At 54.1% G+C, this 20,751-nt stretch overlaps 1 protein-coding gene across 4 annotated transcripts in view; it reads right to left on the bottom strand.

Moving 5' to 3' along the window:
- Positions 1–1,201: 1,201 nt before the first annotated feature.
- The window catches only part of ELF4 (E74 like ETS transcription factor 4), a 37,275-nt gene continuing 17,725 nt past the window's right edge, over positions 1,202–20,751 (bottom strand). For 2 of the 4 annotated variants that reach the window (XM_023633976.2, XM_023633978.2), the window contains exons 2-9: positions 12,394–12,674; positions 8,885–9,056; positions 8,378–8,470; positions 6,824–7,015; positions 5,887–5,970; positions 5,619–5,811; positions 4,632–5,009; positions 1,202–3,749 (exon numbers count right to left, since the gene is read on the bottom strand). In XM_023633976.2, coding sequence (XP_023489744.1) covers positions 2,945–3,749; positions 4,632–5,009; positions 5,619–5,811; positions 5,887–5,970; positions 6,824–7,015; positions 8,378–8,470; positions 8,885–9,056; positions 12,394–12,465 — 1,989 coding nt within the window. In that variant the 5' untranslated portion in view covers positions 12,466–12,674 and the 3' untranslated portion in view covers positions 1,202–2,944. The remainder of the gene's footprint in view (positions 3,750–4,631; positions 5,010–5,618; positions 5,812–5,886; positions 5,971–6,823; positions 7,016–8,377; positions 8,471–8,884; positions 9,057–12,393; positions 12,675–20,751) is intronic. The other 2 variants (XM_023633979.2, XM_070257995.1) reach the window with 1 other exon arrangement.

Here is a 20,751-nt window from a genome sequence, read left to right on the forward strand (position 1 = left end):
ATGTCACAGGTTGTGCAGGATCAGTCATCAAAAGAATGGCAATTGCTAGAAATGTAAAATGAAGAACTCACTTAAGGATAGGCTGGCCTAGGCAGGCAGCTTCCATGAATTGAGTCTTGACGGATATGATTTAGTTGGTACTCTCAGGGTGGGAAGAGCATTCTGGCTGAACAGAACAAAGTAAAGCAAAAGCAGAGAGGTGGGCACTTCGAACAGAGGCATGTCCAAAGGCCAGCGAATCCATCAGTTTGACCAGAGCGCTCTATTGGGGATGGAGGGAGCAACGTGAGACGACTGGGGAAGTGAGTTAGGCCCTGACGATGACAGGCTTTGCCGGAAGGTCAAGGACTTAGGACCTTGTCTGAACACAAGAATCGCTGCTCAGCCAGATGGGAGGGGGCGAGACAGGTCACTGGGGGCTGTTGATGTGTCTCGGGATGGGGATGAGCTCTGCGTCAGTTTGAGCTAGGCTGGAGGCTCTGGGGATGTGGAAGACAGGCTGGGCTTTCGAGACGTGGCAAATGGCACTGGACTTCAGGAGGTTGGGGGGGGGGGACAGGGTCAAGATGGCTCCAGAGTGTCAAACTTAGAAAGTCACGTAAGTGTTGGCACCATCAGCAGAGATGGGTGAGTCGTGACGTCTTCTCGTTTGTTTGGTTTTTTGGAAAGGCTTTGTGTGCCTGTGGAGAGACTTTCAAAATGCATCTTTGATAGAGGGGCTGTCTTTGAGGGACTGACCAGCACCTGGCTGGAAATGTCCAGCAGACTGCTGGAAATGCGAGCCAGGAACTGAAGAGAAAAGTGGAGGCTGGAGCCCTAGACTTCAGACTCATCCCCAAGGAGCCGAGCAGGAGCCAGGAAAATGAAGGAGGCCCTGGGGGCCACCCCCGCTTAAAGTGCTACATGCGGAGCCAGCACAGGCACAGAGTGGGTGACAGAAGCAGCAGTTGAGTCTGACTAGTGCAAGAAGGGGTGGGAAGTAGTGTCACGTGCCGTGAGGGCTCACAGGGGCGAAGAACTGTGAAGACGACATTCGTTCGATGTCACCGTGAGGCTCTCAGTGACCTTCACATGATGAGTTCTATGGAGTTGGGGTGAGGGGGGCAGGGCCACCCCAAACCCATGCAGTGCCTTTGTGCAATGTTTTTTTTTTTTAAAGGTGGCCCTTTCTCAAGATGCGTTACTTTCCACCATCAGGAAATTGTCATAATAAACGGATTTATTAGAAAAAGGCACTTTAGTGATAAGTGCTGGAAACGTGTAATAAATACACCTGCACAACCATATATGGTTCCCTCCCGGGGAGAAAAGAAGAACAAGAAGACAGCGGGAGAGGACGATTGTAGCCCTGGCAGTGACCAGGAGAGAGAGAACAACCAGGGGAGGTAGTTAGGTCAAGTGGATGCTTTTGTACCAAGGACATAGCGAGGGTCCTGAGGCACTGATTCACATTAACCAAATTCACCAGAAAATATGGTTTCCGAAGCTGACATGTCTTAGCTTTCAGCCTTGCCCCCAAATTTGGAAGGAGAGAAGCAAGCTAATTCAAAGAGAGCGGGGAGGGGGTCCAGGCCCTAGGCTGAGGGGTTGACTTTAAGAGAGAATCAGTTGACCCCTTCCTCAGAAAGGGGAAAGAGGGAAGCACGGAGCCATGCAGAGACGGGAGAAGTGCCCTGGGCTCCTGCCTTCTTGGCGAAGGAGTAATCAGGGTTAGGTGCGAAAGTTGGAGACGAGGGCAGCCTCCACCCGAGGGGGTCTGCCGCAGCCGTCATGGGAGTGGATGGTTGGCAAACCTATGGGGTGAGGAGACGGCAGGCTGAGCGGCAGGTGTGCACGAGCAGGAATAGAGGCAGACCCAATGTGCATTGCTACATGACTATCTCCAGCAACACCTGACAGCAGGGAAACATGGGGGGCAAATGAATCAAGAGGGAACCCTGGATCCAGACTGTAGGCCAGGGTGCCAGTGAAGGCTGGCAATACAGCCCAAGCCTGCGACACAAACTGTCAACTAATTTAGCCCTGCCTGGTGACTTTGTGGCTGGGTCTGACCCTAGAGGGGCACTTGGCCCCTGTCTAACCCTGCACGAAAGCACTCTGGGGGTGCCAAGGTCCCAGTGTGCTGGCAAGTGACTGGTGGGCAATGAGGCTGTCTCCGGGAAGAGGACCTCAGGCTAGTGGTGGCTCGGGGGCTGCTCCCTGGGCTGAGTACCCTGCCCTCTCTTCATGCTTTTATCCCTCTTGGCCTTCTCCTTGTCCCTTAGAACTGCATCTTCTCCAACACACACACCCACTGAAGCTCTTCTACTCTGGACCTGAGCCAGCTCTGTGGCATCTCTCTAGATTTGGGGATCCAACCTGTACCCCATAGTCTCAGAGCAACTGAATGTGGGTTTGTACAAAGGAACTAGAGAATGCTTTCCCTTAAAAAAAAACCTCCATCTCTGTGGTTGACCCACAGACACACACCCTTGAAGACCTCACGGCTATACCCCCGTCCTCCCCGAAGAAACAGAGATGCAGACCCACGAGTACACACAAATACGTACAGAGATATTCACATGGGGGCAGTAAGTTGCCTGTGGAGGGAACGTGGGTAGAGAAATACAGCCAGGCGAAAAGACTCTTCTTGTGAAGCCCCTGCACCAGCCCTGGTCACACACTTCTCAGGAGGTTTGCCCTCCATCACCAAGTCAGCCCATTACCCCGACAAGAACATATCCCCTAGTGCTCTTGAAGGCCATGGTCTGACCCCAGCGATGCTCAAACTGGGCATGGTTTGGCCATGGTGATGCCAGGCAGGGGTGGGGTGGGGCCGGTGTATTGACATCCCACTAAAATGTAAGGGCAGGTATGCTACTGAAGTCAGTCTCTGCTAGAGGAAGTCCTTCTCAAACTGCTGCTCAACTCGCCTGGTGCGTCACACTGCCCCCAACCCATCTGTTTATATGTCATGGGGCTCCATCTTAATGAGGGAAGTGGGGTTGAATGGGGAGAAGGGGGCTGGGGTTGGGGATCTGGTCAGCAGGTTCCCAGATGTGGTCACATTAGGCTCAGCCATAAACAGGGACCCTGAGCCTGAGGAGAGCTCAAGTTCAGCCACTGGGGTCAGCCCAACTGTGGGGCGGCTGGGAGGAGAGAAAGTCTGGTTCCCCAGAAGGCTCGGATTGTGGGAACCCCTTGAAACCACCTGGGTTGGAAGTGGCTGAAGGTGAGCCTGATCCCTCAGGAGCTCCCTCAGGGTGTCTTCAGGAACCAGCAGCCCCTCCATGGGGGCCCCAGTCACCATGCCCTGCACATATGAGGAGGGCCTCAGTGGCCCCTCCTTGACCCCAGGGGCTGCTGTGGGGCCTGAAGTCCTGATGAAGGCAGCAATGACAGTCCCGGGGGGCTGAGAGCTGGGCCCTGCTGGTCCAGCCCCTGTGACTGAGGGTGGTGCTGAACTGGTCGGACGGTTGGCCCCGGCCAGAAGTTGGGGGAGGCCGCTGAGAATCAACGGAGCCCCTGGTGTTGCCCCCTGGCTCTCTTGGAAGGCGGCGTTCAGGGGGAAGGAGGCCTGCAAAGTGAAGGTGTCCTTGAAGGTTGAAGCGGGCGGAACACTCTGGAGCACAAGCTGGGTTGAAGCAGTAGTACTGGCAGGAGGCCCGTTGGTCAGCACTGTGGTCAGCGGGATTGTCTGCAGGGTCAAGGCGGAGCCTGACCCCACAGGGGCCACTCCTAGGTGGATGTTGCTGGGCACAGAAGTAGTACTGAGAAGAAACAGAGAACAGATTTGAGTAAGGCAAGAGGCATCTCTCGACTGGCTCGGAAGGAGGGCACAGGAGGAACGGAGCTGAAGGTGTTCCGTTTCTTCGCTGTTGTTTCAGCTCCCGTTTATTGAGTGCTTGGTCTAGGTGAGCATCATTCTGAATGATCGGCATGCGGTATTTCACTCCACCTCCCAAACAGCCCACGAGCTGAGTAAGATTAATAACCTGAGTTTACAGCTTGAGGAAACTGAGGCACAGAGAGCTTATGTAACTTGCCCCAGACCACACAGCTAGTGGCAGGGGTTCACATCTAGCCTTGCTGACACCAGAGTTCATGTTCCTCATTGCTCCACTCTACTGCCTTCCCTCCTCAGAAAACCATCTTGGGGACCCAAGCCAGAGCAGTGAGAGCTACATACAAACAGCTCCATAACCCAGACAAAACCCAACCTTTCAGGGAAAATTAGAGGCACCTTAGCGTGGACAAGAAACAGCGAGAACTTTCCTGTGGGCCTGGAGGGCCTGAGGAAGGCTGAGTGGGCAGCTCTGTAACATTCTCTCTTGCCTCTTTTCTGGAGTGGAGGGCGCTTGGAGAGAGGGGTACAGATGTGGAGGCCCCTGGTGGCTGCTTGGGGTACCACAGAAACAGTCCCAGCTGGCAACAGAAGCCCCCCATGTCAAGTGCTGGCCTTGCCATTACTTTGGTGTGTGACCTCAGGCAAGTCGCTTTTCCTCTTTTGACCAACAAGTGCCCCACTGGCTTCCCAGGGACTCTGCGAGGGTCCCATAGACCAGAGACATAGCGGAGCTTTGCCAGAAGTTGAAACCTGCCCCCAACACGAGGTCCTAGGGCAAGACTCTTGAGGACTTTGGTGCCCTTACCTCACGGCTTTGGTGAGTTTGGCCTGGCTCTCTGGTGGAGAGACAAGCACGGTGGAGGTAGTGGGGGTCTCCTCATCTAGAGACAGTCCCAATTCTAGACTCGCAGATGGCTGAAGACCAACGTGCTGAACCTTCGGCTTCTCCCAGGAAGGGCTGCCCTTGCCCTGGGGGGCGGCTCTGGATGAGACCCTGGAGCTGGCTCTCCGGGTGGTGCTGGTGGAGGAGGTGGAGGGAGTGGAGGCCTGAGGGGACGTAGCTGTGACTTCACTTCTCTCGTCCTCATCTTCGATCACCACCAGGTCCTTGGGCATCTCCTTAAACTGGTACACCAGCCGCTGCCCTTCCACCTTGGCAAGGATGCCTCTTTGGTAGTAATATCTGGGGGATGAGGGGAGGGGAGTGGGGAGTCAGCCAGGGACACGCCGCCCTCCAGGCCAGGGCAAGCATGAGGCCGAGGCTGGCCGGGGAGCCAGACGGGAGCCCAAGGGCAAGGGAAGGGGTGAAGCTTTTATGGAATTTCTGAGATCTCCCCCGAGGACTCAAAGGGTCCACGAAAAGGGGTTTCAAGTGCCAACTTCCAGTCTGCTTTGGGGCAAAGGACAGGGGTGAGTGAAGGACGGGAGGGGATGGATGATGGGGAGTTGAGCAGTCCCCAGCCTGAGACCAACTGTGGGTGACTCAGGCCCGTCTCCCTGGGTCTCTGGCTTGCAGAATACGAAGGAAGCCCTTATTGAGGATGGGAGACCCTAAAATTCTCTTCCGCTCTAAAAAGAGAAAAGGCTAGGACAGAAATGCAAGAGGGAGGGGATGGTTCCTCCAAGAGGGGTCCTGGGAAATGGGCTCGGGGGCAAGCAAATAGGAGAGGCACAGGACCCGCTTCCTTAAAGGACGAATCGGGTCTCCATTCCAGCGAGAGGGACTCCTTGGACAGAGGGAAAAGCCTGGTGCCACCCCCAGGGCAGGGCTCAGCGCTCCAGCAGCTCCTACCTTAGTGCCCGCCCCATTGTCTCATAGTTCATGTCGGGCTTGTTTTTCTGCTTCCCCCACAGCTTAGACACAGCTTTCGAGTCCACCAGCTTGAAGATGCCTTTCTCTCGCTGGGTCCACTTGATGTACTTGGGGCAGGTGTTCCTGTCTTGCAGAAGGGCGAGGAGGAACTCCCACAGATAGATGGTGCTGCCTGCAGAGGGGCAGGCGGTGAGGGGTGGCCCAGACCCCCCGGCTCCTTCCCGCCCCACCTGACGCCCAGCCATACCTTTGCCATCCTTGGATTTCTTCCGTATGGGGATGCTGGGGTCAGTGACGGGTGAGGTACTGCGGTTGCCCTTTGTCTTCCGGACTGTGAGGGGAAGGTGAGAGCAGGATGAGCCTGAGACCACGGTAAGTGCTCCAGGGCCGACTCCTGACAGAGAGGGCCCAGAAGCTTCCCAAGTTGGGTGTGACAAGGAAGAGCCAGGTCACCAGGGCTGGAGGCCCAGGATCGCTCTCCAGAGCCACAGCCCTCAGGCACCTGCCCCTGCCCAACGGCCCGCCCTCATTTTCAGACCCCAAAGGTAGACCAGACATGCTTGCAGGTGAGTCCCGTTTAGAAGAACAGACTCCTCCCAGCCTAGTTTTCGGACTGAAAAGACAGCCTAAAGGCATGACTGTTGTTCAGGTAAGTGTGGCACTGGGGTTTTGGTGGCCAAACTGACAAAGCACTATCAACCAGCGATTGCCCGAGTAAATCAATAACACCAGGGCTTGGGAAAGCCCAAAGTCCTCTCCTATATATGGCCTCAGCTCCATAAGCTCCGCAGAAGGAAGATAAGCATGCGGCATGAGGCGTCTTTTATAGACAGAGGCCCCCAGGGGACCCGGGACTGGCCAGGGGGCCAAGCCTGGTGTCTAAACACCCAGCCTAGGATCCAACCCATTGAAATCACTGGCATTTCTGGAAGAGTTTCTGTCTGCTGGGCAGACAGGAGTGGCTCAGGAAATGTCAGGCTTCCAGCAGGCCAACCAATGAGGCCACGTTTTACAGAAGGGAGGCCTTTTCGTCCATCCCTGCCACGTCAGAGAGCTGTCCTCTTAACGTGTCTATGAGCCTAGACCCATTCACCCCTTATGGTCTCTCTGACCCCTCCCCCGCTCCTACTGCCCACGCCCTCGAAGACACAAACACACACAGTCTCTTTCTCTTTCTCTCTTACTTCTTTTCTTTGATTTTCCAGTCTTCTTAGCACTTTCCTCTCTGGGGACCTTCTCTTCCAGACAGTGCCCCTCCTGGTCACCAGTGTCACCCGCCCTGTTCAGGGCATCGGGCTCAGCAACAGGAAATACATAGTTGGGGAGAGTGACGGCTGGAGCAGCGTCTGAGTCTGGAAGCATTTCAGAGGTGCCGACTGCAAGAAGAAAGGCCTGAGGTGGCTGGGGCTCGGGGCAGGGTGGGAGCATGGTCTCCCAGCGCTCAAGTGCATGGGGGGCTTCCAGGGAGGGCGGAGGTGCCGTTCCCCACAGCCCCAGACACAGGATACACCTGAAAATGCCTCAAGTGTCTCGCCCCAGGAGGAGAGGAAACATCTGCGGAGCTGTGGGCACGAGCTGCCCCAATCACGGCTGCCACACGCATAGCCCGCTGCCGGTAGTGGGGACGTTCCAGGCAACACCCAGGGTAAAGGGCCCCCTTGATTTAGTCATTCCCTTATTTTACAACTGAAAAGAGCCTTAGAACATCATTTATCCCAATTCTTCTCCTTTCCCGATGAGGAAACTGAGACCCAGAGATTGCAGGGCACAGGCCCAAGGTCACACAGCAAGTTGGTGCCTGGTACATGTAGGCACTCAGTAAAAATTTGTTGAATCCTGAATGAATATTAGTGACAGGGTCGGGAGTGGAAATGCTAGGACTCTTAACCTGCACAGGGCTTTCTTTCCCCCACTGAGTCCCAGCGCCCCCTTGGGAAGGGGCAGTGAGGGCCAGGCATCCTTCTGTGGCGTCAGGACAAATGCCTGAGGGGGTCCTGGGGGAGGATCCTGCCTTGGGGCCTTCTGGGGAGGTGGGGGCCAACCTCCAAGACTAGGGAAAGGGCTGAGGAGGTTCCAAGGCTAGAACATTTCTAAATAAGCCACACTCTGCGTAGTCTTCCTGGGAGCCCAGCGAGAGAGCAGAGGAACCTAAAAAGTCACCCTGGCCAAGGTATTCAGCCTTAAAAAGGAAGGGAATTCTGCCACATGCTACAACACGGACAGACCTTGAGGACGTGATGTTAAGTGACATAAGCCAGTCCCCAAAAGAAAAATACTGTGTGATGCCACTTACATGAGGTACTTAGAGCGGTCAAATTCAGAGAGACGGAAAGTAGATGGGCGGCTGCCAGCGGCGGGGGGGAGGGGAGTGGGGAGTGTTTACTGGGTACAGAGTTTCAGTTTTGCCAGATGAAAAGGGTTCTGGAGCTGGATGGTGGTGATGGCTGCGCAACCATACAAATGTACTTTATACACTGAACTAGACACGGAAAAATGGTTAAGGTGGTCAATTTCCTGTTGTATATTTTATCACAATTTAAAAATTGGGAGAAAAGTCACCGTGGCCATCTTTTCCTGGTCTCCAGTGCCCTCCTGCCCGCCCCCATGCCAGTCACAGCTCAAGAGCATGTGCATGTGTGTATCGGTGGGTGTGGGTACATCCGCCTGCATGCACCTGTGCCTAAGAACCCAGTGCACAGATGTGATATTTTTCAATGGAATTTTTTGTTCCAACTTACAGATCTGCTTCTCATCCAGGATGTTGTTGGGAGACTCGACATTGAGCAAGACTTCAGTGGTTGACATGGTTTGCGAGGTTGCCTCATTGTCATCTGGTTCCAGGTTCCATGGTGGCGGTGAGGGGAGGGGGAGGAAAAGTTCTCTTAGGGCACAGGGCAGGGGGTACAGCTACAATCAGGGCCAACCCAGAGGATGGTGCTAAAGAGCCAGGGAACAGCCAGGAAGGGACCAGGGCACCTCCCACCCTAATTCTCCACCTTTTCTCTACACCCACCCCAGCTGGGTTTTGGCCCACTCCATCTCAAAAGATCATGAATCCATTAAGACGGTTCCTTCCTCTATGAAGTGGTACTCCCGTTTGATGTCCTCACTGCCCCATCTAATTTTCAATAGTTGGAGGCCTTGCCCATGCTGCATGGGGTCACTAGGAGCCATCGTGGGCTACTGTTCCCTGAAGACAGAACCCCTTTTCCACCGCGCCTACCCTGCCCAGGAAGGGAACAGACCTGCCAGCAAAAAACTGCCCTCCAGGATCTGATCCTGCGTCATACACAAGGTCCCGTCGGCTATGATGCCATTGTGAACGTCGTCCAGCTCCAGTCCTGAGTACAGATGCAGTAATTCGGGGTAGGGTACCTGCTCCACGATCACAGCTGGGAACACCGAGGGGTCTTCCAGCTATGGAGAAGATAGGGATCTGGTTCAAGGCCCACTGGCCTCTGCCAGGAAGCCCTCTTTACCAGAACCTAGCCCTCCTTGCAATTCCTAATTCTTGGAGCCCTCAGGGGCTGCCCTTTGTATAGGATGACATTGCTCCAGGTCCAGCCTCACTAGGTGATGCTTTGAGTGGGTTCTTGGTTAACAGAGATGAGTTAGCTCTATACCACCTGCACCCAACCAAGGACGGGCAGTTTTGATTGGTTGTAGTTGTGGGTTAATCCGTGGCCAGGGTTAGTGCTCAGTCTATGAGAAAGGTTAGGTTCATTCTGAGGCCAGTGGGAAGGATTAGTCAATGACGAGGGCGAAGGGCCCTGATCTGTTGCCACGTGAGGGACTCAGTCTACAGTCAGGGCTGGGTGCCCACAGGTAGAGACTCACACTGTGGACATCTTAGGGCTCAGTCTGTGGCAATGAAGACGGAAGAACAGAGGCATTACAGAGGTAGACGAGTAAGGGCCCAGTCCCTGTGTGGATGAGGGAGAGAGTTCCAATTTCCAGCTTGATTCAGCGGGTTCATGGAGAGTCTGCTCATGTTAAAGGGGAACACAGGATGGGGAGGAGCAGGTTTTGGAGAAAGATAAGGGGGACAGTGTCTGGATATGGTGAGTTTCAGGTACCTTTGGGCGATCTAAAATAGATGCCTATCAGGCAGTCAGAAATAAGTGTCCAAGAGCTCAGAAAGGTGGTGGCTAAATCCCTTGGAGTGGGTAAGATTATCAGGATGAGAATTCGATCCCTGGAGAACAGAGTTGTTCTAAAATTAAACGAAGCTAAATAAAAAAGGCGTGTGATTGCAACTGTTGTTTCTAAAAATTACGTATGGAAGGAAATATACCAGAATGTTCATAATAATTATACTTTGGTTGTGGGACTTGGGGTGATTTTTTTCCCTTTCTTTCTACTTTTCTGTATTTTCCAAATTTTCTTTCATGGGACTGTTCATTCTTCCTTTATGAAAAAAGAATGAGAATGGTCAGTTCTGTCTAAGGTTCCTGAAGGATCTAAAAGAATAAAAATTGATAAAATGCCTTTGGGTTTGGCCACTGGGCAGTCACCTGGCTGGAGCAGTTTCAGGGGAGTGCTGGCATCCCGTGACAATGGATCTCAGAGAGGATGGCCCGAGGCAGGCAGGCAGATGTAGTGCTGAAGGCCACGGAGTGGAGAGCTGTCACTCTCAAAATGATAGCCACTAGCCACGGTGACTATTTAAATTTCAATGAAAATTTAAGTTTTTTCCAAATGAAAATTTCAGTTGCGCTAGCCACAGTTCACTTGCTCCATAGCCACATGTGACTAGTGGCCCCATACTGAGCAGCACACATGGAGAACACTTCTGGCATCTCAGAAAATTCTATTGGATTGTGCCGAGAGACTGCCTGAGTTCAAGACCAAGCTCTGCTGCTTACTAACAGTGGAACCTTGGGCAAGTCACCTGGCTTCGAGGAGACTGGTAACGTCTTATTTCTTAACCTGGGCGGTGAGTTCATGGGTGTTCACTTTAGTTATTCTTTATATATGATTGTATATGTATATATGATTTATATAAGTATAAATACGGATGTATTTATATGATTTGCATACATATGATTTATGCACTCTTTTGCATTCATGATACATTTTGCAATAAAAATTGTTTCCTAAAAAGAGTGAGAGAAGGGAGGCGATAAAGTAAACACAGAGGGTGGAGACGACTGGGGGGGAAGAAAGGAGCCAAGAAGGTGGCATTTTGAAGGGGGGCAGAAGGAAGGAAGATTTTCTTTTAGGGTTGGGGAGACCTGGAGATGTTCCAGGTTGAGGAGAAAGTTCTAGGAGGTCTGAAAGGTGCAAGTGAGAGAGGAGGTGATCAACGGTTTGAGGTCTTGAAGGCAGTAGGAGAGAAGAGATGAAGTCCAGGGGTAGGAGTTACCCTTGGAAGGAATAGGGACACTTCTTTCTTCCAGGCCAGTGGAAAGGAAATGAGATTGGCCATGTTACCGATAAAAGGGAGAAGGGAGGGCAACTGAGGGTGTCCTTGGCTTTGAGCTTCTCTGTGGATTGGAGGAGAGGCTGTCTGCTGAGGCTGGAGTGGCAGGTGTAGGGTTGGGAGGGAAGAGCAGCTTCTATGCAGAACAGCAACAGTTGCTGAGTGGACTAGAAACAACTGAAAAATGACTAGTAGCACTGAGAACCCAGATAAGGTGAGAATTTTCTTCCCTTCTCCTCCCATGATGCCTTCCATGAGGCCAGAGGTGTCCGATAAAACTGAGCAACTTTAGGTGACAAGCCAGACAGAAAGCGCAATGTGTTCCGAGTCCACTAGGGGGCAGCCTTTGGTAGGCCGCTAGAGATTGGACACAGTTTTCCATCCTCGCAAGGATTTAGGATAGAGAGCATCAGAATTAGGCTGGGGTGCCCTTAGAGACAATCCAGCCGGATCTCCTCTTGGAGGAGATGGGGAGATGGCAGCCAGACAGGGTAGGGGACAGGACTTGCCCCGGTGATACTGTGGCTAAACTGGGATCAGAACCCAGGGCTCCTGACTCCTAATCTGCCATTCCTTCTACCGTCCCTGGCTGTCTCTTCTCCAGTCTGTGGAAGGAGGGGAGTGGAGGGCAGTGATGGGTGTGCCAGGACGCCGTCCCGTGGGTACATCTAAGCTCCCTAGTGCAAGGCAAGGCACAGAGCAGCAGGGACCTGAGCACCAGAATTCTGTCTCATTTTCCAAGTTCCTCCCACCGGAAGAACCCGTTTCCAGTTTATCCTGAATCCTTAGATCAAGGCCTAAAAGATGGTTATGGGAGGGCCCATCAACTGGGCTAGAGCTGTGAGTCTGAGGCGCCAGGGTTTGGACTCTGCCCTGTGGTTCCAGCTGGCAGTGCTCACTCTTGCTACTTGGTTGTCCCAGCAGCTTTCTCATTGTGACAGTGGGGGTGAAGAGAAGTGGCTGAAAGCGCACATGAGGATCAGTGTACCCCTGTTCGTTCAGCCCACATTGCTGAGTGACTGATAGCTCAGCTGGTGTCCTTAGCAGCTGCTTGGCTGGCTTGGTGACTGCATGTGCCCTGTAATTACATGTGGGCAACTGGCTCACTAAATGACCGCCCGATGACTACTCACTGGCCACATGAGTGACTAGCTGGCACACGGTCTGGCTGGCATGCAGGCCCAGTACCCTGAACCTAGTAGGTAGGTACTTGATCAGTATCTGCTGACTGGCTAGCCGACCGGCTGGCTGGCTTACTGGCTGTCTGCCTGCCTGTCTGTGTCCTTCTGATCGTCTGCCCTGGCTCATGAGGCTCTGTCTCTGGGGCCATACCTGGTGAATATCATCCATCCCGTTGCTTGCAAACTCAAAGATCAGGTCACTGGGCTGCAGGGTAATAGCCATGCTGTCTTCCCAGAGAGCTGACAGCAGGATTCGCAGGGCCCTCTGGAGCTGCGGGGTTTTCTTGATGAAGAGTTGCGGCTCAGGCACGTTGGAGCTTAGAGCCTACACCCCAAGCCACAGTAAAACAGGGGGTGTAGAGAGCTGGAGTAGGTGGTAGCCTAAGCCAGGTTCAAGGCTGCATACTGGGCTGGGCTGACTGCAGGAGCGACCTAGGGAGAAGGAAGAGATGGGGGTCACCTTCCTTGAGCTCTGTTCCCAGGACAGCTGGCAAGCCAAAGGGGCCCTGCCACGCCAGGGCAGACTGCCAGAAGAGGGATGGCTAAAAGAGGACAATGAGAGAAGAAGGGAGAAGGAGAAGAAAGGAGGCAGGTAAAGAAAGAAGGAAAAAGAGGAAGTTGACTGAGTCACCTCCAGTGGGAAGTGGCTGGGCCTCAGTGCCAGTCCTGATCACCAGCATCTGCACCTGAACTGGCCCTGAAGATACACAGCCTCTCTCCCTTCCCTCTCCCAACTCCTCTGGAGAAGGTGACAGAGGGACTTGGGCTGTCTCCACCCTGAAGATTAATCCCCAGGTGCAGCCACAGGGGAAGTCAGGGCACCCCATCTGGCCACAAGGATGGGGCAGCAGCATGAAGAGTCCCTAACATTCCCTTGGCTTGAGAAAGAATCTTGTGTGAGGGCTTGAGGGTGGAGACACCTGCGTGTCCAGGGTGCTCTTCCAGACTGCCTGGCTCAGTTTACCTTGGGAGTGGGGGCTGCTTAGCTATGAAGGGCTGAGTTTACTGAGGAAAAAATGTCTCTCTGTGGGGGTTGTGTTGTCAGGGCCAGTGACAGCTTGACCCTGCTTGCAGGGATGGGGCTCTCAGACTCAGCCACGCCTCCAGAGAGCCTGAGACAGAGGAACAGGTGGGCCACATGCCCTGCACACTAGTCACTGCCCCGCCGCCACCCGCCCGCCGGAGAGGATGGCCTCTGTGCTGTGTGTGGGTTTATGCCCTTGGTTCAGCTTTGCTTTCAGTTTCAAGACTGAACTGTCACCCTGGGAACTTGTGAGGAGAGCCCCAGCTGGGGGAGGGGCCCACAGAACCTTCCCCATCCTCCAGGGCCGGCTCAGCTGCCCCTTTTCCAGGAAATCTGTCTGCTGAAGCCCACATGTCTCTCCTCTCCCAGAATGCCTCTCGAGCTCACAGTCTGCACCTCAGGCGCTCACATGGCACCTGGGCCTCCAATTGTTTCCTGTGCCTGCTGCTCTCCTACGTGTTGTCTGGGCGGTACCCATGCCTGCCTCCCAAAGCCCTAGCTCCAGCTCCCATGCCCCTCCTGCCAGCCTGCTCTGCGCCTCCAGCCCTGACCGCTTGGGCTTCTCCACCTCCAGGAACCATGTCTTTGGCCCTTAGGGTGCTGTTTTTAGTGGTATCCGTGTGTGTGTTCGTGTGCTGGGCTTATGAACAGCCTGCTTCAAGCACCATCCCTGAAGAACTGGGTCCATGCACCATAGTAGGAGTGACACACTTGACCCTTCCCTCCTTGACACTCCTTTGGCAGTATCAAGGTGGCAAAATCTTCTCCTGGCCTAGAAAGAAATGAGGAACTTCAGAGGGGCAAAGGCGAGGAAAGGGAGGGGGACCACGGGTGACCTCCCTGATGACCGCTCTCCCCCACAGGAGACACCCAGGCCTCTCCCACTTCCTTTCCGTTAGCCCACAGGGCTGGCTCCGCCCTCTCCCCACCCCCACCCCCACACCTTTCCACCCACCTCCAACAAAAAACTTTGAAAAGTCGCTCAACTCAACCTGTCAGGTCTGAGTCTCCCTTTGGGTGAATGCAACACTGAGCTCTGCCAGGTCAGAGAGAGGAGGCTCTGGGGAAACCACAGTCCTTGCCTGAGTTCCACCCCTCCCCCACCCGACCCTGCCGGTGACCCGGTCTCCTGAGAAGCCTCCCAGGGCCATTTATGCTTGGCAGGTCTGTCTCCCCCAGCCAAAGCGCCCCAAGGCCCGCATTCCGCAGCTCCCTGCCCTCCCACAGGCCGGCTGTCTGCCCCCAGGAAGCATTCTCATACTAATCAAATGAAAGGCGATCACTTTCACCTAATCCCACTTTGTCTAAACACGAAACTCCTGTGTCTGCCCCTCTCCCCCCTCAAGGTCGTTCTGCCATGGCCCTTCCCTCCAGGTTTGCTCATCTCTGGCTTCTCTTCCCAGATCAGTATTTCATGTCTTCGAGTTCACTGCCAGTGCTCTGTGCCTGGGGAACTCCAGCGCACCTTGCTACCTCCCCCAGTAGACAGTGGCTTCCTTGAGGGCAGGGACGACTGAGTTGGTCATCGATGGACCTTTAGCATCTTTCACCCTGCTTGGCACTAGCAGACAATTTGTGTTTGCAGAATAAACGCATGAATGAATGAATGAATGGAATGGAATGGTACTGGTCAGTCAGTACCAGTGAGTTGTGTTTTCTGGGCAATAAGTATATCCATGCATATCCACTGGGTGTGAGGTGGGTGTCATGTACTCTGGCTTATACGACAGTGAGAGAAATGTGTGCACTCCATGAGTGTTACATCTGTATGTTTTTGCCTCGTAATTTACAATGGGAGTTTGTTGTGGGTGTGCAAACACCGTAGATATACACGTGTGCAGGGCGTGCCCGTGTCCCAAGTGTGGGGACATGTGCGTGAGAGCCTCTGTGTGTCAAAGGGCTGCCCTGGTCAGGCCAGCAGAGCCACAAGCTCAGTCACTGGTTCCTCCTCCTCCAGGCCTGCCTGTGTGAGGACAAACCCGAGCTAATGCTCCTGGAAGAGGCTGCAGTGAGGTGGACTGGGGCGGGGCACAGGGTCCTGCTGGCGAAGGGGCTGCCATCACTGCCCCCCTGAAAATTCAAAGTCCTGTGCTTCCCAGGAAGAGAATGCCAGCAGAACACTATGTATGTGGCCCATGGGTCCTTGGGGTGAACCGCCCAGGGCTGCTCTCCTAGGGAGGCAGCACTGCACTGTATCGATGGAACCCCCGGCCATCACGCAAAGAGGAGAGGTTTGAAATAAAAGAAAGGGACCAATCCAATTGCATCCTTTAAGTGTCCACACATCTAAGTATCCGAACTCAGGACTTGGGTGGTGCAGGTTCCGCTGGCCCAGGACTGGGAGCTGCACTCAGCACCCAAGGCTGCTCCTGCTGTCTCACTCTTCAGGAGCTCGAGCCTGAAGCTAAGGTGAAGGGGTGTCGGGGAGGAAGAAGCTGTCCTACCCTCTTGGCCAAGGCTAAAAAAACTCTCCCCTTCCCCCCTTCATGGAACCTTCCAGTCCAGAAAGTTTTGCCCGTCCCCCTTCAGATGTTTGAGGATTTGAAAGTGAGAGGCGGGGAGAGGCATATTTGCATGTTCACTCTCCCCGGCAGAGGAGTGAACCAGCCCCCCCCAAGTCCCTCAAAATAACCACCCTCTCCCAGGAACCTGAAACCAAAGAAGCCACCACCACAGAAGGCCCGCCCTGCTGGAGGCTGGAGAGGCCCCCAGCAGGGGCTCCCCTCCCTGGCGTCCTTACAGACGCACTGGGACACAGCTTTAGTGGCCTAGAGCCCTGGGCACTGCCTCACCGCTGAGTGGGGGGCTAAGGGGCTACACACAGACATTTGGCTCACGGAATTAAGATGCCAGGGACCCCTTAGTAACCGGGGGTGAACTCCTCACCCCACGCCATCACTGCACAGCTCACAGCTGGCTCCAGTCAAAGTCCGCTCCCAGGGTGGCAAGAGCTGCTCCCTTCACTCCCTTTGAGGCCACGGCAGGATCCCTGGCTCCCAGGGCCTGTCCTACTTGGGCTGAAAGCAAAGTTTCTGTGCGAGCATATGGCCCCGGACACTGTGTGTGAGCGTGTGTGTGCCACAGGAGGGAGTGAGCAAGCGAGGCCGCCTGCATCCCCGGCCTGCAAATGCACACCTCTAGCTCTCTGTGGTTCTGACTGCATTTCAAAACCAAAATAGCAAAATAGAAGTGGTTTGGGCTGTTCCTGCGTCACCACAGCTGGGCCCCCTTCAGACGTACAGACCATTTCTGGGGCTGTCACTGGAACACGTCAAGCGGTGTCCAGCACCGACCCATCTGGGCCTCCTCTACCGGAAACAGCCCCTATGCGAAAGCCACGTCCACAGCCTCCGTGGAGCGAGTTTAAATCCACACCCGTCCGGCTGAGCCAATGCTTCTCACAGAATTGCTAGCAACACCCGTGGCATTTTCACACATGCCAGGAAACATGGGGGCCAGATGGTCAGCCAGGCCCCAAAGCAGAGTTCTCCTTCTCCAGTTCCTTGTCCCCTCAGAGCCAGCTCTCACTCCTGAAATACCCCATCCTCCATGAAACCTTTCTGGAATTCTCTGGAAAGGAAGTGACAATTTCCTTCATGCCATTTCCCACTCCCTCAACACCCCTCCCCCACAACCACAAACAAAATGGAAACTACCCCAGGAACAGCTGTACCCTCTACTTAGAAACAGCCCCTCCTCCGGCTAATAGTCATCCAGCAGCAAATTTGCATGCAGCACGTGACCAGTGGCGTGTATTTAAGAGACAGAGGGCCAGAGTCAGGGGTCCAATCTGTAGCCATGGACGGAGCAGAAGTAACCCATCCATGGGACTGCCCACAACCTTGACTCCAGTCGGCGAGCTGAACCCTCCTCCTTGAGCGAATGCCCAGCGAAAGGGCCCTGGCCACAGCTATTTTGTCAGCTCCTTCTCCTCTATTCCTTTCTTTCCACCACCCCCTCCATTTGAGATGAAATCAGGAAGAGGGAGGGGAAAAAAATAAAAGTTTTGCAAGCTCTGTTGGTTGGGGTTTCTCTGTGCTTATTTACAAGAAACCTAGTTTCGTTCCTTGGCCCTCGGTCACTGCCTGATTCCAGCGTGGGGCTTGTCACGACTCCGATGGTGAGGCTGGCCCCAAGCTCTGCTCCAACTCCCCCTGCCCTTTCTCAGCTCCAGTCTTTCCCCTACCTTCGCAGGCCCTAGCTGTCCTGGTGGAGGGGCGGTTAGGGCTGTAGGAGGTGGCGGGCCACAGGCAGAGAGATGGCTCCTCTCTCTCCAGGAGGCCTGCGGGGAGGAGGAGGGAAGCCCTCTCGTGGCTGCATCCCAACAAGATGTGTGACCCTGGAAAAGTCAGCCATCTCTCTGGGTTGTGGTTTCTATCACCCTTAAGGTGGGTGAGGGCTGAGGGTAATCCAGGCTTAGCAAATGCTCACCAGGGAGTCTCGGGTGAACGAGGATGGTGGTGGGAAAGCACTCTGAAAATTAAAAAGCACTCATCCAGATGATGAGTTTCAGGTGACCTCCCAGAGAGCAAGGGGGACTGGGGGCCCCATTTAGCCCCCAGATGCCCCCCATTGGCTCTGGAACATAGACAGGGTGGGGCTGGAAGCTTCCAGTTGTTGGCTTGGAAGGGGCTGACTCCTTGCCTGGGTTGGGGGCCCCGTGGGGAGGGGCAGTCTGCTGCGGTTGGAGGAGTGCTCCCAGTCCCTTGTCCTCGCCACCTTCACCCCGCCCCAGCCCTTTGGGTTGTGGTTATGTGGCAAGAAGAGCACTACAGAAGCCCCGACAGGGGAGGAGGAGTGGGGGGGGGGTGAGGTTACTGACAAAGGGAACCTATTTCCCCAGCTGCCCTGACTCCCAGAGGCCTTGACTGAGAAAGCCAAAAGGGCAGCCCCTGGAGGAGCCTGTGGCCACCACATCCTTGTCTCTAATGCTCCAGGGACCAGGAGGAGGCAGAGGGGTGTTAAGCTCTTCTGGAAGTGAAGGCCAAGCCAATGATTGGGGAGAACGCTGTGCAGGAAAGGGGGCAAAGCCCCCCTAGGGCAACTACTGAACCCTGGGCTGCTAGCTGCAGCCTAGCAGAGGCCCCCCAAAGTCCCTGCAGGCTGAAGGGCGTGGGCCTCCCAGGGAGAAGATCCAGCTTTGCCTTGGGGTTTTAGCCAGGTCACTTTCCTCCCCTGTGAAATGGGGACACCTTCCCTTCCCTAGCTCAAGTGGTTGACGTGAAAGGCCAGCGAGTTAATGTAGATGGAAACTGTCTGTTATATCCCAAACGCGTTTTTCAATTTCCTGGTCTAATTTGTGTCTTTTTGACCACGGTCGCTCATTAAGTACTCAGCATATCTTTACCTAGATGGACAGGAAGAAAGGGAAATGGAGATGGTGGGGTGAAATGAAGGCTGGGGGGGGGTACATAACCAACAACCATGGAACTTATGGTAGAGAAAGGAAACCAGCTTGACTGGGGCGGGAGCTGGGGGCTGGCTGGGGCATCAGGGAAATCAGCTGGATAAGCGCATAGGCCCTAGATTGACCAGACAGTGGAATTTGAACTTACCATGGAAAGCAACTGGGAGTTACTATAGATTCTTGAGCAAGGGAGGGGCAAAAAGCAAGCAGCTCTTAGGGAAGATGGGTTTGGGCTGGGAGTATGAGTGGAGGGGATGGAGGAATCCAGGCAGGGCAGCTGGAACCTGGGAGGCCAATCGCAGAGCCACCCTGAAGGAATAAAATGACTGAGCATGGGGTAATAAGGTGGTTGTGGAGACCCCAGAAGGCGTAGGCTGTTCTTGCTGTAGGAATGTTAAAAGATATGGAGTGATTGGGGCAGGAAATACGGCAAGAAGGTGAGTTCAGCTTGGACATTCTGAAGTTGGGATTACCTCGAAAAATTCAGGATTAATGATGGAAAAAAGAGGTCCCAGAGAGTCATTTTGCTAAACTCACACACACACCCGGCAGGAGGGCCTCAACAGGCCTTCAGTGGCCAAAGGAGCAGGCCTGGCCTGGTGAGGCTGGCAATCCGGATACAATACTGTGGCGGAAAGTTGAGTGTGCTGAATGAAAGGTGGCTTCAAATGGCACACACCACACCCCCGCCGACAGGAAGACCTGATGCTTTCATGGGGGCGCGGGGGAAGGAGGGAACAGAAACACTGACCAGAGACTAATTAAATTCATTAGTGGGTTTTTTAGAAGCTGGGGTAATCTGTGACTCGGCACCAACAGGATATTAAGTCAGATAACTTTTATTGAAAGGACAGTGTTCTTTGTCAAAGCCCCTGCCAGCTCGTGTCCTAGAAACTGATCCGAGGCTCCTTGCTCAGATCTGGGACTTCCCCAGGTGGAAGGGGCTGCACTGGGTTCGCTGCCTGCTTGACACTGGGTGCCTCTTCCAAATGCTCCCTTCCACCACTAGTCACTTCCCAGGCCAGCAAAAGCAAAGGGTGTTGCAGTGTTCCCTGCACAGAGGAGAGGGTGCAAGAAAGGATGACGTGGAAAGACAGCCTATCCGGCCACAGGCAGCCAGGGAGGGCAGCTTCAGCTCAGATGTCGCCATGAGCTCCCGGGGTCCCTCCTTCCCCCCCTCACCACACTGCTGAAAGCCCTTCCTTGACTCAGAATCCCAGGATATCTAAGTTGAAAGGGAGCTGAACGATCATCGAATCTGTCCCTCCTGTCATCCAACTGCAGACGCCAAGTTCCCAAGGGAGGAGAAGTGACTTGCTCAAGGTCACACAGCTAGCCACTGTGATTCCCAGGTGATCTTTCTTCCTCCCCTCCTCATTGTCTTTCGGCATCCTCAACAAAGCCGACCCTTTCCTCTGGTGAAGACCGACAGCAGCCAAAGACCCAGGGCTGGCAAATAACAATGAGGCCACACATGTGCAGAACACATTTAACTTTCGCAGCGACTTCCCCACCTCCGTCCCTTTGTTCACACTGTCCCTTAGGCCTGATATGCCCTTTCCCAATTTCTTCAGCTCCAATTCCCACACGGCGTTCCAGATCTGAAGCAAATGTCACTTCCTTTTCAAAGCCTTACCTGCTTCCCCCCACCTGGTATGTTCTCTCCTCCTCCTCACACCTCAGCCTGCCTTCTTAGACTAAAGCAGGGGTCCGCAAACGATTGCCATGTGCCAAATTCAGCCCCCCGTCTGTTGTCGTACAGCCTGTGAGCTAAGAATGGGTTTTACCTTTTTAAATGATTGAGAAAAAATCAAAAGAGGAATACTATCTCGTGCCACATGAGAATCCCACAAAGTTCAAATTTCAGTGGCCACAAATAAAGTTTTATTGGAACCCAGTTACCCTTATCCAATACGCTTATGTATTGTCCGTGGCGGCTTTTGCACTGTAAGGTGAGCTGGGTGGCAGAGTTCATATGGGCGGCAAAGCCTAAAATATTTGCTGTCTGGTCCTTTGCGGGAAAAGTTTGCTGACTCCTGGACTAAAGGCTTCACTCCCCTTCAGCGTGCATGCAGTCA

Source organism: Equus caballus, chromosome X (assembly GCF_041296265.1).
Source record: "Equus caballus isolate H_3958 breed thoroughbred chromosome X, TB-T2T, whole genome shotgun sequence".
NCBI classification, from domain to species: Eukaryota; Metazoa; Chordata; class Mammalia; order Perissodactyla; family Equidae; genus Equus; species Equus caballus.